Here is a 12,792-nt window from a genome sequence, read left to right on the forward strand (position 1 = left end):
TATTGATCACCTGAACTCTTAGCCAAGGGCACCCTTTCTCTTGAGGTTTGGTCTGGGGAAGAGAAGCAGGACTCAGGAATGGGGACTGGGTTGTATCTGTGTCTTCTCTCTCTCTCTTTTTTGTCCCTTTCTAGATGGTAGCAATTGCTGAAAGCAGGGAACTTGGAAAGGCAAATTGAAACTTTTCTCTCCAGCCTGCGAAGATTCATAGAAAAGTCGGTCTAGAGAAGATAGAATGTTTAGTAAGCTACAGAGCAAACGGCAAAACAGCCAGGAGGTGTCTGCAGTTGCCAAGTGTGCCTCTGGGGCACTTACCTCTTCTGAGAAAAATGGGTCAAAAAGGGGAGCAGTTAAACTCGGAAGCTAATCTGGTAGAGGGAGGATTCCTTCAGAGAGGCCTGGGAAGGGGAAGAAGAAAGCCAACTGGAAGAGCTTGTAAGCAGGGTTTGCTCTCAATGAATGCTTGAGTGAATGAATAAATGCCTTCAGACAAAAGGATTAGTAATATTGAAATTAGTAATATTTTCAATATTAGTAATATTGAAAATTATTGAAATAATACCTTACCCCCCAGTTCAATATTAGGTCGGTGCTTAGAAACTGCGCAGAGCCGCAGAATGAGGCTGTGCCACCAGGGGGCAGCAGAGCCCCACGTGGGAACTGACCCGCGCTTGGGGGAAAAGCAGCGGCCAGTTGGGAATCAGCACACTCCAATTGCTAAGATTACTGGTGTTAGGCGCACCCCAGGGAGACTGTATCTTTCACCCATTTTTTTTTTTAGCATGTAAATATACAGTACACACAAGACGAGAGAAGTAAAGAAGAGGTGTCCTCTATAAAGTGAGGCACATCTATCGAGAACGGGTAGCATTTTGCCTGTTAAAAGGCCTCAGTGCTTTAGCCTGAGGACCATTTCTGGTGGCGGTTGGAGTTTCAGGAATGTGGGCCCTGTGTTCTTTCCTTCTGTGGTTCTGTGTGACTCAGATACTGAGCCGGGGTGAGGCTGGGGGGGGGTAGGGGGCACAGGGAAAGGCAGGACGTGCTGTTTATTTGCCTGGCTTGGAGACTCGGCCACGGCATCCTACTCCTAAAGGTCAACCTGTGCAGTGGAGGGCTGGTAAGGGGAGGCCAGTGAGCCGAGGCGGTGGGACCAGGGACTTTTCCTCGTGGGGTGCTGTGCTCTCACCCCAAGGAGAAGAGCGGGGCTCAATCAGGGAACTTGGACGTGTTTAAAAGCAGGACTCAGGGGCCTAACTCTCCTGTCACGGGGTTTGAATCCCTGCTCTGCTTTGGCTGGAGAGCGTTTGATGAGTTACCTCATTTGTGAGTCAGTGTCCTTATTAGTGCGATGGGAAGAATAATAGTACTTCATCCCAGGATTGTTAGGAAATTTGAGTGATTTTTGTACAGGTATCGTGGCTTGGCACATAAACAATACGAAGCGTTAGCCGTTACTGTTATTGTTGTTATCTTTAGCCAAAAGCGTGTGGCAGTTCTGGGGTGAGTTTAGGCCAGAACTGAGACCCTGGGTGTCCAGTCTGGTAGGTGGGCATAGGAGCAGGGGATTCTGGGTAATGGCCATCCTCGGTCTCAGAAGAGGCCGGCGTGCTGGCTCCATGTCTTCCGACCAGAGGCCCAGGCGGTTGCTGCAGGTACAGGGGAGGGCCCAGCCCCCGAGTGGCTAGTGCTGGTGAGAGCCTGGCAGGTCGTCTGTGACCGAGACTACCCACTCAGGGTCGGGGGACTCTGGTTCTAGAGAGCACCTGGAATAATACGAATTGTAACAAGTAATCCTGGCTGAGCACTTGCTTGGAGCCAGGTTTTACCTGTTCTAACTCACGTCGTCCTCACAGCAACCCCGGGAGAGCGGTACTGCCGTTCCTACCACTGCACAGATGGCCCCGTGGGGGCATGGAGAGGCCATTAGAATGCAGGTCGGGGTGCAGGGAGTGACAGGGAGTGACAGGGCGAGCCCGCGGGGTCAGAAGATGCAGCAAGGCCCGGGGGACGTGTGGACTGGAGGCCCGACCTGGCCAGACCAGGCCCCAGCCCTGTGGCAGTGACACCAACTGCACGCCCCGCCGGCTGCTCCGGCAGAGGCTGCTGGAGACCACCGGCCTTGGTCTGGATGCCGGGGTGGGGCCGCGAGGGTCTGGTCAGGCCGGGCCTGCCGGGAGGACAGGCGCAGTCTGTGACCACGGACTCCCCCACCACAACGGCATAAGCCGCTGACGCTAACGTCCTTGACCCAAATGCAGAGGTGGGAGCAGAGGTGGCACAGTCGAACAGTTGGCTCTGGGGAAGCCTTTCATTTGGTGTTCTCAAACACACGTATTATTAGTGTGCGAAGGCAAAGAACCTTTTCTCTTTGAGAACTGTCATCTTTAATCGTCAGAATATCTTTAAAAGGCTCCGCTATTCCTTTTTACGCAATTTGCATGAAATGAGGTTTTAAAATATAATATGTTTTAAAATACACTTTGCAGATGAGTTAATTATTATTATTTTTTTTAGTGGTACCTTGACTGAAAAAGTCCCCTGCTGGCAGATTCCAGTGACGTTAGGGCTGGCCGCCCCTGCGTTAGGAATATCTCGAAGGAGCTGCCCAGCATGCAGACAGGAGAGCAATCCTGCTCGTTAGGTGGGCTGTGGATGGCATGTCTTTTCTTCCTGCTGGAATGACAAGGGACAAATGCCAAATGGTTTAAATAAGAGGGAGTCAACTGGACCGAAGATATAAATAGATTGCAATAATGAGCTGACTCTAAAGAAAAACCAATAACCACTTTTTTAGGTAAAAGCAAATAGAATGAAAAATTGGATTGTTCTCCTGTGTGTACTTGTTCATTCAAGGAATCGACATGTCTGTCACCCCGAATGAGAAGACACCCAGCGTCAAGAACGGAGCATTGCGGAGGGAAGTCACCCTCCTGGGACAGTGGTGACATGTAACTGTGCCTCCTTCAACCTGGCAGGGAAGTTCTGCCCCGAGGAGGGAAGTCGTTACTGGGAAGCCAGCCAGTCACAAAACGCACCTCTCGTTTCTCTTAGTTACAGATATCTGTGTCATTTTAGACCTCACACCGACTGGGGAGGGAAAGGAGGGCTTCTGAACTGACCTTGACTGTGAATCCCTGAGCTGGGAAGTGAGTGGATCAGGTATTTTCCTGCTTGCTGGCAAGGGAGGCTGACTTCCCATCCAGCCGCTTCTCTGCTGTCTGGGTGGGTTTGCACACGCAGTGACCTCCAAGGCCTCAGATAACAGCCTGGTCTTCAGCGGACCTGGGCTTGTGGTTGGCTTATGCTCAGGAGCCTGCAGCCCACATGCAGAGTTGCTTATTGGGAACTGGAGACATTCAATGGTGTAAAGATTGTCTTCTGTCAACACTGCTTTTGAAGCCAGTGTCACATTCAGCCGCGAGACTTGCTTTCCCCCCAGAGTCTGGCACCAACAAAAGCCGGTCTGTCTGTCTGTCTGTCAGGAATGGTTGTGGCCTCCTTGTGTCTTGGCCTCGCTGCTGAGTGGTGTGAACTCATCCAGCCTCCACGGACCCATGGACACTATGTTCTAATTGTTTCCTCATTTGCTGATGGTCATTAGGTCAAAGTGAATTTGCTTTAGAGAGCTGGTAAAGGGTGGAGAATTAACAAGGAGGAACTCAGTATATAGCTAAGAAAATCTGCGAGTGAGGTGGGAAGGTAAGGGGGAGTCTGGGTGGGGCGTAAGACGGGGTAGGTACTGGCTCCCAGCAGATGCCGAGCTTCCCCGGGCTGACCCTGAAGCTAGCTGTTTTGTTAGGAGGAAGGAGAAACAGATGGCCTCGCCTCACTAGCAGAGTGACCACAGTCTGCACAACATCGTAAAGTTACCCCCTCTTTCCCTGATCGCAAAAGCAATCAATTGTTAAAAACAAGCTAAAACTCTTACCATCCAAAGGTTCCGGTCACTGTTGCCAGCGTGGCGAATGTCCTTCCAGCCTTTCGTTAGCTATGCACGTTGAACAGAAACAGTCTTCGTGGCTCCCTGATACTGAGGTGCACTCATGCATCTTTCCAGCCCCCCACTGTTGGACATTCGGTTATTTCCTTTTTCCTCTCATTAAAATAACACAGACACGAGTGATCGGGCACGTAGGTATCTCCGCACTGAAGATTTAGCCGTCCATGGCTTGTCGATGTAGGCGTTTAGGGTCTGGTGGAGAGAGCATGCATGGTTGCGGGAAAGATTCAGATGAAAACCACCCTCAGTTTGTGCCGTTGGGTCATGTAGTGCAGCCGCAGTCGCCCTCAGCTGTGATCCGTACAAGTCTGCAAATCCCTGGCGTGCCCAGGCTTCCTTCTTGGATGTCCTTCCCAGCCAGCACCCGCCTTGTCGTCGCTGACCTGGCGAACCCTTCAAAGCAGTTTCTGTTGCTTTAACAACACAGGTTGGTGTGGCTGGGCGAATATTTTCCTTGGGGGAACCTTGGAAAACCAAAGGAAAAAGGAAAGTCCCATTAGTTTGATCAATTTCTGTTAAAAAAAAAAAAATTAAACCAAGGAGCTGTCCTTGGCGTGACTGAGCAAGCAGATGGCAAAATGGGGGACTCCGTTTGTGCAGATGATCATCATGCTATGGCACCAGACGGAATTTCTTAGTCTGGCTTCTTGCCATAAGAGGGCAGTGAAGAAAGTGGTAGAATATATGGTAAACATGGAATAAAAATCCACCCCTTGGCATGCAGATCACTTGTCGCCTCCAAGGGCAGTGCTTGCCACCATCCCTTGATGTTAGGGGAGAGTGGAGGCCGAAGCACCCACAGGGTCCCTTCCCGCAGGAATGGGCCTTTCTCCTTTACGTCCTGGGTTGGGCCCTCGTTGTCAGATGCTGAATCAAGTCCATGGCCTCTGCCAGCTAGCGTTTGTAGAGTCAGTTCCGTCCTTTATGCATTCACGTCAGCTCTGCAGTTCAGGGCGACCTTCAATCTAGTCTCCTCCATGGAAGATTCAGCAAACCTCCACACCCCTCTTCACCCCTCTTGTTTTTCTGTTTGTCTGGTGGTGTAAGGCTGAAGTCGCATTCATTTCAGGTTTTGTAGTATAGTGTAGTATAGTTATGCATTTCAGAATCTGTGTGTTTTAAACTCTTGTGCATCCATTAACAGCAGGCAGTGAGGTGAGACCTCTTGGGCAGAACTTTTAATTTTTTGGGGGGTCTGTGTTGTTCCCATGTATTAAATATACATGCGGTGGTTTGTCTATATCTCTGAATAATCAAAACCTCCCTCTGTCACCTTTGGTGTCTGGCTCTGAACTGTCGTCTACTTCTGCCCTGTGGCTGGTCGCCCGGGACGGCAGGCAGGAGGGAAGAAGGAGAAGAAGGTGCAGCGGGAGGCACATAACCATCGGATCCTAACCGCCAGTTACCTAGTGCTTTTCACATGCCAGGTGCTGTGCTTAGCGCATCATTTACTCTATGATATTTAACCATCACAACAGTTTTTTCCCCTTCGCGTATGAGGAAACCAAGCCTCAGAGAGGGAAAGTCACTTGCTCGGGCTCACACAGCGGTGTGGTTTGTGCTAGAATCTGATTCCGATTTTGTCCGGCTCCGAAGTCAGCGTTCTTAACTGGTACCCTGTACCTGCCACCTGCTAAGGAAGAGCCTCGTGCCACATACTGTCCCTGCTTGTGTTTCCTCTGCCTTGTTTCAAAGACAACTTAAACGGAGATGACACGCCCACACCGAATTTTCCCCTTCTTCTGAGGCTCCGTCTCTCATGCTCCCTTTCTGTTGCCTGCCACGTGCCCCTTTTGACCCAGCCCTGTTTTCAACAGCCTTAGACGTGAGTGGGTGATGGCTGAAGACAGGCAGGCTGAGACTGAGCCCAGAGAGACCCTAGAGTCGTGGGGGAGAGTGCAGGAGGCGCTGTTTTCCTGGGTTTCTGCAGGGTCGTTGCTGGGGTGCAGGACCCGTCTTGGCTCTTGGCGCTGGGCTAGCTTGTCGACCCCACCCTATTCTTACCCTGGGACAGAGTTTTCAGGCTCAGACTTGACTTTTCCACCCAAGAACATGGAGTGTTCCCAAGGCAGGTTAAACCAGCCCTATTTTAGTGGATACAGCGGTAATGTTCGTGGGGAGTTTATTACAGCCATCGTCCTGGGGACTGTCTGAAAGCGTTAAGCATGGAGCAACCCAGTGACCACTTTTGTTCCCCTGTAGATGCAGCAGCAGGAGCACGGCCCGCTGAAGTTCAGCCTTCCCGTCCTCGCCCGGGGGCTGGGCCGCCTCTTCTGTGGCTGGTGCTTGGCGGAGCTGATGGTCCACCTCATGTACATGCACGCCATCTACAGCAGCCCCCCGCTCCTGGGGGCCGTCTCCTGCTGGACCTTAGGTAACTGTGGGAACTCCGCTCTCAGACGAACGCGCTTCAAGAGCTGGTGGGGGTGCAGTCCACCTTGAGCAAACCCTCTTTTTTTTTTTTTTTTTTAAACCTTATTCTTCTTGTGGCCAAGCCATTGCGTGTGTAGGTGGCTGATGGAGGTGAGGGCCAGGCTGTGAGGTCTGGGAACCAAGCAGGGTAGCAATCCCTTTTCATAATGGAATCCGACTACTTCGTAGCTGGGTCTGCCTCTTCCTGGTGTGGCCAGTGCTGCTCCTGACAGGGGGTGGGCAAGAGATGCCCAGGGCGGCCCGAGACCCTGCTGTGAGGAAGAGCTCCCGGACTGCGTTTCCCCGCAGCATTCCTGCTGTTCTTGTGGGTGCTGTGAGGAGGATAAGAACAGGAGCTTTTATCATCAGACAGACACGGGCTTGTGTCCCAGCTCCACCCACCGCTCGTGGCAAACTTTGGCGGCTTGCAGAACCTCTGTCCGTCTCCGTCAGTCCTGAGAGCAGAATTTGGGGGTTGTTTTGAGGATTAATTGAAACGCTGATGGTGGAGGGCTTACTTCGTAAAGCGTCTGGTCGACGGACAAATGGCCTGTGCGTGTGCAGGGCCCTCCGTTGGCTCCCTTTTTCCTGTCGACCTGTTTCTTTACGTCTGCAAGTGGGCGGGGTGGAAGCCCTTTGCTCAGCAGGACACAGTCCCCGGGAGGGACCCAGCCTGGAGAAACCGCGGCCACTAAACCTCGTCATTTCCTTGTTTGCTCCTTCGAGAACTCCCTATGGTAACTAAATTCAGCCTTGTGGTCTGACCTCCAGCCTGTCTTCCCAATGGGAAATATGTGGTATTCCGGCCAGATTGAGCCTCTCCCTACCGAGGGCAGTAGTACAAGCCCGACTGGACTCCTTATCTGTTCGGTGATTTATAGATTAAAAAAATATGTATTAATTGTCCTTGGTGTCACACACGCTTAATCAGAATGTTTTTGGATTGGAAAAATGCTGAGCTGTTTTAATGACAGTCTCTTCTTTCTGAACAAATCTTTTCTATAGTTGGGGTAACTAATATTCTAAGGTTTTAATGATGTGATTAGGCAAAACAGAATAGGGTTGAATGATGGTGCATGCTAAATCGAATCCCATTTGTACTGCATCCAAATTAAGAGGCTGTATCAGTTGGGGTTATTTTCACTGTGAATAATGGAAAACTCAACTCAAAATGAGGCTTAAACAGTAAGGAAAAGCTGATATCTCGCATAACTATAACTCTAAGGTCAGTGCTAGGACACTAAACCCATTGGCTTGGAAAGGCCAACGAGTCACCCACTTGCGTACCTACGACCACTATGTACCTACCATTCGGATTAAGAACTAACTAGGACCCTAGAAGTCCACGTTTGTGCCTATAATTCCATTGCCTCTCCCTCCCCGCCCTCCTGCCACAAAGATGTTTATGATTTCCTTTTTTTAAACAAGACTATTTTTAGAGCAATTCTAGGTTTACAGCAATATTGAGAGGCAGATACAGAGAATTCCCATTCACCCCCTGACCCCCTACCCCCAACACACACAGCTTCTCCCACTATCGGCATCCGCACCGGGGTGGCACATCTGTTACAATAAAGGAACCTACACTGACACATCGTCATCACCTAAAGTCCCCAGTTTACATTATGATTTACCCTTAGTCTGTGGGTTTTGACAGATGTAGAATGACATTTATCTGCCATTATAATGTGTAGAATAGTTTTACAGCCCTTAAAATCCTTTGTGCTTTGTCTGTTCATCCCTTCTTCCCCAGCCTGTGTCAATCACTGACCTTTTTACCATATCCATAGCTTTATGTTTTCTGGAATGTCATAGAGTTGGAACCTTACAATATGCGGCTTTTTCAAACTGACTCGTTTTACTTAGTAATATGCATTTAAAGCTTCTCATGTCTTTTAATGGCTTGATAGTGCATTTCTGTTCAGTGCTGAACAGTATTCCATGGTCTGGGTCACCACGGTTTATTGATCCAGTCACCCACGGAAGAACATCTTAGTTGATTCTAAGTTTTGCAATTATGAATAAAGATGCTACAAGCATCTCTGTGCAGGTTTTCGTGTGGACATAAATTTTCAAATCCTTTGAGTAAAGACCAAGGATTGCTGTTTCTGGATTATATGGTAAGAGTATACTTATTTTTATAAGCAACTGCCAAACTGTTTTTCCAAAGTGGCTGTATCATTTTGCATTTCCACCAGCAACGAATGAGAGTTCCTGTTGCCCCACATCCTTGCCGGCATTTGGTGTTGTCCATGTTTTGGATTTTTGCCATTCTAATAGGTATGTAGTGGTACCTTTAGTTTGCAATTCCCTAGTGACATATGAGGTGGAGCATCTTTTTATATGCTTATTTGCCATCTCTTTCTTTAGTAGTTGCCCTAGAGTTCGCAATACACCTTTACAACTAATCCGAGTCCACTTCCAGATAACATACACCACTTCCTGGTAGTGATAATACGTTCCTAATTCCTCTCTCCTGTCACTTGTATGGTCGTTATTGTTTATTTCACTTATGTATAAACCATCATCATCAGAACATTGTGGCTTTTATTTTGAGCAGACCGTTATCTGTTAGGTCAATTAAAAAGAATAAGAAAATTTTTTATTTTACCTGTACTCATTCCTTCTCTGGTGCTCTTCCTTTTTTAAAAATGTTGATCCCAGTTTTTGACTTGTATTATTTTCCTTCTCTCTGAAGAACTTTTTTTTAAAAACATTGATTGTAAGGCAAGTTTACTGGAAACAAATTCCACCCTTTTTATCTGAGAAAGTCTTTATTTCTCATTCACTTTTGAAGGATAATTTCATAGGATACAGAATTCTAGTTTCTTTTTTTAAAACACTGAATATTTCACCTCACTTTCTTCTTGCTTGCGTCCTTTCTGAGGAGAAGCTACATGTCATTCTTATCTTTGTTCTCCTATAGGTTAGCTCTTCCCCGGCCCCCACCCGCCCCCGGCTTCTTTTTCAGTATTTTTTTTCCTTTATCTTTGATTTTCTGCTGTTTTTAAAAAATAATTAATTAATTAATTAAATTGAAGAAATGATTTAAATTTTTTCCCCCGTCTACCTCCCCTCCCCCTACTCCCCCACCCTCTGGTAACCACTAGTTCATTGTCCATGTCCATGTCCGTGAGTCTCACTTTGATTGTCCTGTTCATTTGTTGCTTTTAGGTTTATATCCCACGTATAAGTGATAGATGTGATTTTTAACTTTTTCTGTCTGGCTTATTTCGCTTAGTATGATTATTTCAAGGTCCATCCATATTGTTGCAAATGGCAGTATTTCATCTCTTCTTATGGCTGAGTAATATTCTATTGTATATATGTACCACAGCTCCTTTAGCCAGTCATCTATTGTAGGACACTTCGGTTGCTTCCATGTCCTGGTCACCGTGAATAATGCTGCTATGAACACTGGCGTGCAAATATCTTTTCATATTTGATATGAGTTTTCAAGTCTTTGGGGTAAATAACCCAGTAGAGGGATTGCTGGATCCTATGGTAGATCGATTCTTAGTTTTTTGAGGAAACTTCATACTGTTTTCCATAGTGGCTGTAGCAATTTGCAGTCCCACCAGCAGTGTACGAGGGTTCCTATTTCTGCACATCCTCTCCAACGTTTGTTATTACTTGTCCTATTGATTATAACTATTCTAACAAGTGTGAGATGGTATCTCATTGTGGTTTTGATTTGCATTTCCCTAATAGCTAGTGATGTTGAGCATCTTTTCATATGTTCGGAGGCTATTTATATGTCCTCTAGGGAGAAGTGTCTGTTCAGGTCCTCTGCTCATTTTTTGATTGGATCGTTTTTTTTTGTTGTTGTTATTGTTGTTGTTGAGTCGTATGAGTTCTTTGTATATTTTGGATATTAGGCCCTTATCGGAGGTGTTGCTTGCAAATCTATTTTCCCATTTGGATGGTTTTCTCTTTACCTTGTTGACGGTTTCTTTTGCTGAGCAGAAGCTTTTTAGTTTGATGTAGTCCCATTCATTTATTTTAGCTTTTACTTCTCTTGCCTTTGAGGTCAAATTCATAAAATCCTCTTTAAGTCCAAGTCCTTGAGTTTAGTTTCTATGTTTTCTTCTATACACTTTATTGTTTCAGGTCTTATATTCAGGTCCTTAATACATTTTGAGTTAATTTCGGTGTGTGGTGATAGACAACAGTCTAGTTTCATTCTTTTGAAGGTGGCTTTCCAGTTTTCCCAGCACTATTTATTGAAGAGGCTTTCCTTTTTCTACTGTATATTTTTGGCTTTTTTGTCGAAAATTGTTTGCCCATATAAATATGGGTTTACTTCTGGACTCTTGATTCTGTTCCACTGGTCCATGTGTCTGTTTTGCTGCTAATACCATGCCATTTTGATTACTGTCGCTTTGTAGTATAATTTGAAGTTGGGCAAAATGATGCCTCCAGTCTTGTTCTTTTTTCTCAGGATGGCTTTGGCAGTTTGGGGTCTTTGGTGCTTCCATACAAATTTGATGATTTTGTGTTCCATTTCTTTAAAAAATGCCGATTGGATTTATTTTCTGCTGTTTGAATATGATATGCCTAGGTGTAGTTTTGGGGGCATTAATTCTGATTGGTGCCCTCTGAGCTTCCTGGATCTTTGGTTTTGTTTCTGACATTAATTTGGGGGAAATCTTTATTGTTATTGCTTTAAATATCGCTTCTGTGTCTTTCTCTTTTTCTTATTCTGGTATTTGCATTACATGTTCATTGTCAAGGATGGCTGGGGGTCATTTTCTTTGGGTAGACACCATAGACAGCACCTGAGGATTTTCCCTCAGCAGCAAACAGTATTGTACACAGGTTCGTCAGATGTGGATGCCTACAAAGCCAGAGCAAGATACAAAGGTGAGAGTATCTTATTCTGCAGAAAGTTATTATGCAGCCTGGAGGATGGGCAGACAGAACCACTCAAATCAACAAGTCCCTAAAATAAGTAATCTGAGACCATGATCACTTCTAGCCTTTGAAGTTATACTTGCCTCTCTAATAATCCCATTTCCTGTGCCATTATCTTCAGATACTCAGTCATTCTTCCTAGCCAAGTGTCACTTGTGATTAAAGCCCAAACTTGGGCTAATGTTCACAAGGGGAAAATTATCCACTGTGCTATTTGATTTGTGTAAAACGAGACCTCATTTTTGGATATTTTTGGATAGCTATACCTTCTCTAAGAAATGAGTTGGGCTTCAGAAGCATGTATGATGAATTATTTCCTCCTAGCATTTCTTAATAGGATCTCAGGCTTACTCAGTATCATAGCAAATGACTTTTAAAAAATCAAGGCACAAGAAGGATCTGATTATGCTAACATATCTCTTTCCTTTTCTGTAGATCTACAAATAAGACCATAAATGCCATTTGCTATTGTACTTATTATCCTCGATTCTGTCTCCAGCCACGTTAGTGTAAGCTCTGTTGCAGACTTTATGAACCATGAAATCTTAGGGGTGGAATGCATAAAGAATTGAGTTTGGCTTTTGATCCAGTGGGTCTCAGCCCAGTGTGAAGAAATGAACAACTTAGGGGCCAACATACAGAGACTGTCTTTGGCTCATTCATGTGGCACCGACTCCTCTCTAGGTGGTGCCTGTCAGTGCATCTATCAGACAGATCTAGGTTAGGAGACAAACCGAAAGCAGGTCACAGCCTACCTTGGGTCAGGGAACCTGGGCGGGAGGTGTGGCCTCGTGGCAAAGTGGGAAGTTCAGACGGACACTGACAGATAAGGAGCTGTGCTCCTCTCATTCACAAATGAAACGATTGATTGGAATGAACTGATTTAGTTTAGGTGATCAGGACGTATAGATGAAAAAGGCAAGTCCAGCTTCTGTCCTTGCAGAATGCATGGTCTAAAGAGTTGCTTCAAAAAAACAAAACACAGAATCTACTGCAGTGCAGGGTGACAGGTCCTGTGATGGTGGAGTCCAGGGTGCTGTGGGAGTGTAGAGGAGGAGGACCTAGCTCGGTCTAGGGGAGTGTGGAAAGGCTCCTCGGGGGAAGTAGTGTCTAAGAAGGGACCCGAAGGTCGATTAGAATGAAACAGATGCTAGGTAGAGGAGGGAATGAGGGCTGGGGGAAGGGTGCTCTAAACAGAGGGACCAGCCTAGGTGAAAAGGATGAGATGAGAGATCTAAGGGCGTATTTGGGGAAATGAAAGAAGTTCAACATGGTTAGAAACTGAGAGAGAGAGAGAGAGAGAGAGAGAGAGAGAGAGGATTGAGAGAGAGATTGAGAGAGAAAGAGAAAGAGATTGAGAGAGAAATAAGGACCAGGAGGTGGACTGTAATCAAGTCTTACAAGTTCAGTGTTGATTTTTAGAGAGCAGCAGCTTGTTGTCGAATATCCTGAGAATCTAAGAATTG

At 46.4% G+C, this 12,792-nt stretch overlaps 1 protein-coding gene across 6 annotated transcripts in view; it reads left to right on the forward strand.

Moving 5' to 3' along the window:
• The window catches only part of HHAT (hedgehog acyltransferase), a 177,253-nt gene that overhangs the window by 56,519 nt on the left and 107,942 nt on the right, over positions 1-12,792 (forward strand). For all 6 annotated transcript variants that reach the window (XM_039870324.1, XM_039870323.1, XM_039870325.1 and 3 more), the window contains one exon: positions 6,203-6,374. In XM_039870324.1, the coding sequence (XP_039726258.1) occupies positions 6,203-6,374 (172 nt within the window). The remainder of the gene's footprint in view (positions 1-6,202; positions 6,375-12,792) is intronic.

The sequence above is a fragment of the Pteropus medius genome, unplaced genomic scaffold (genome assembly GCF_902729225.1).
Source record: "Pteropus medius unplaced genomic scaffold, Ma_sr-lr_union100, whole genome shotgun sequence".
Taxonomy (NCBI): domain Eukaryota; kingdom Metazoa; phylum Chordata; class Mammalia; order Chiroptera; family Pteropodidae; genus Pteropus; species Pteropus medius.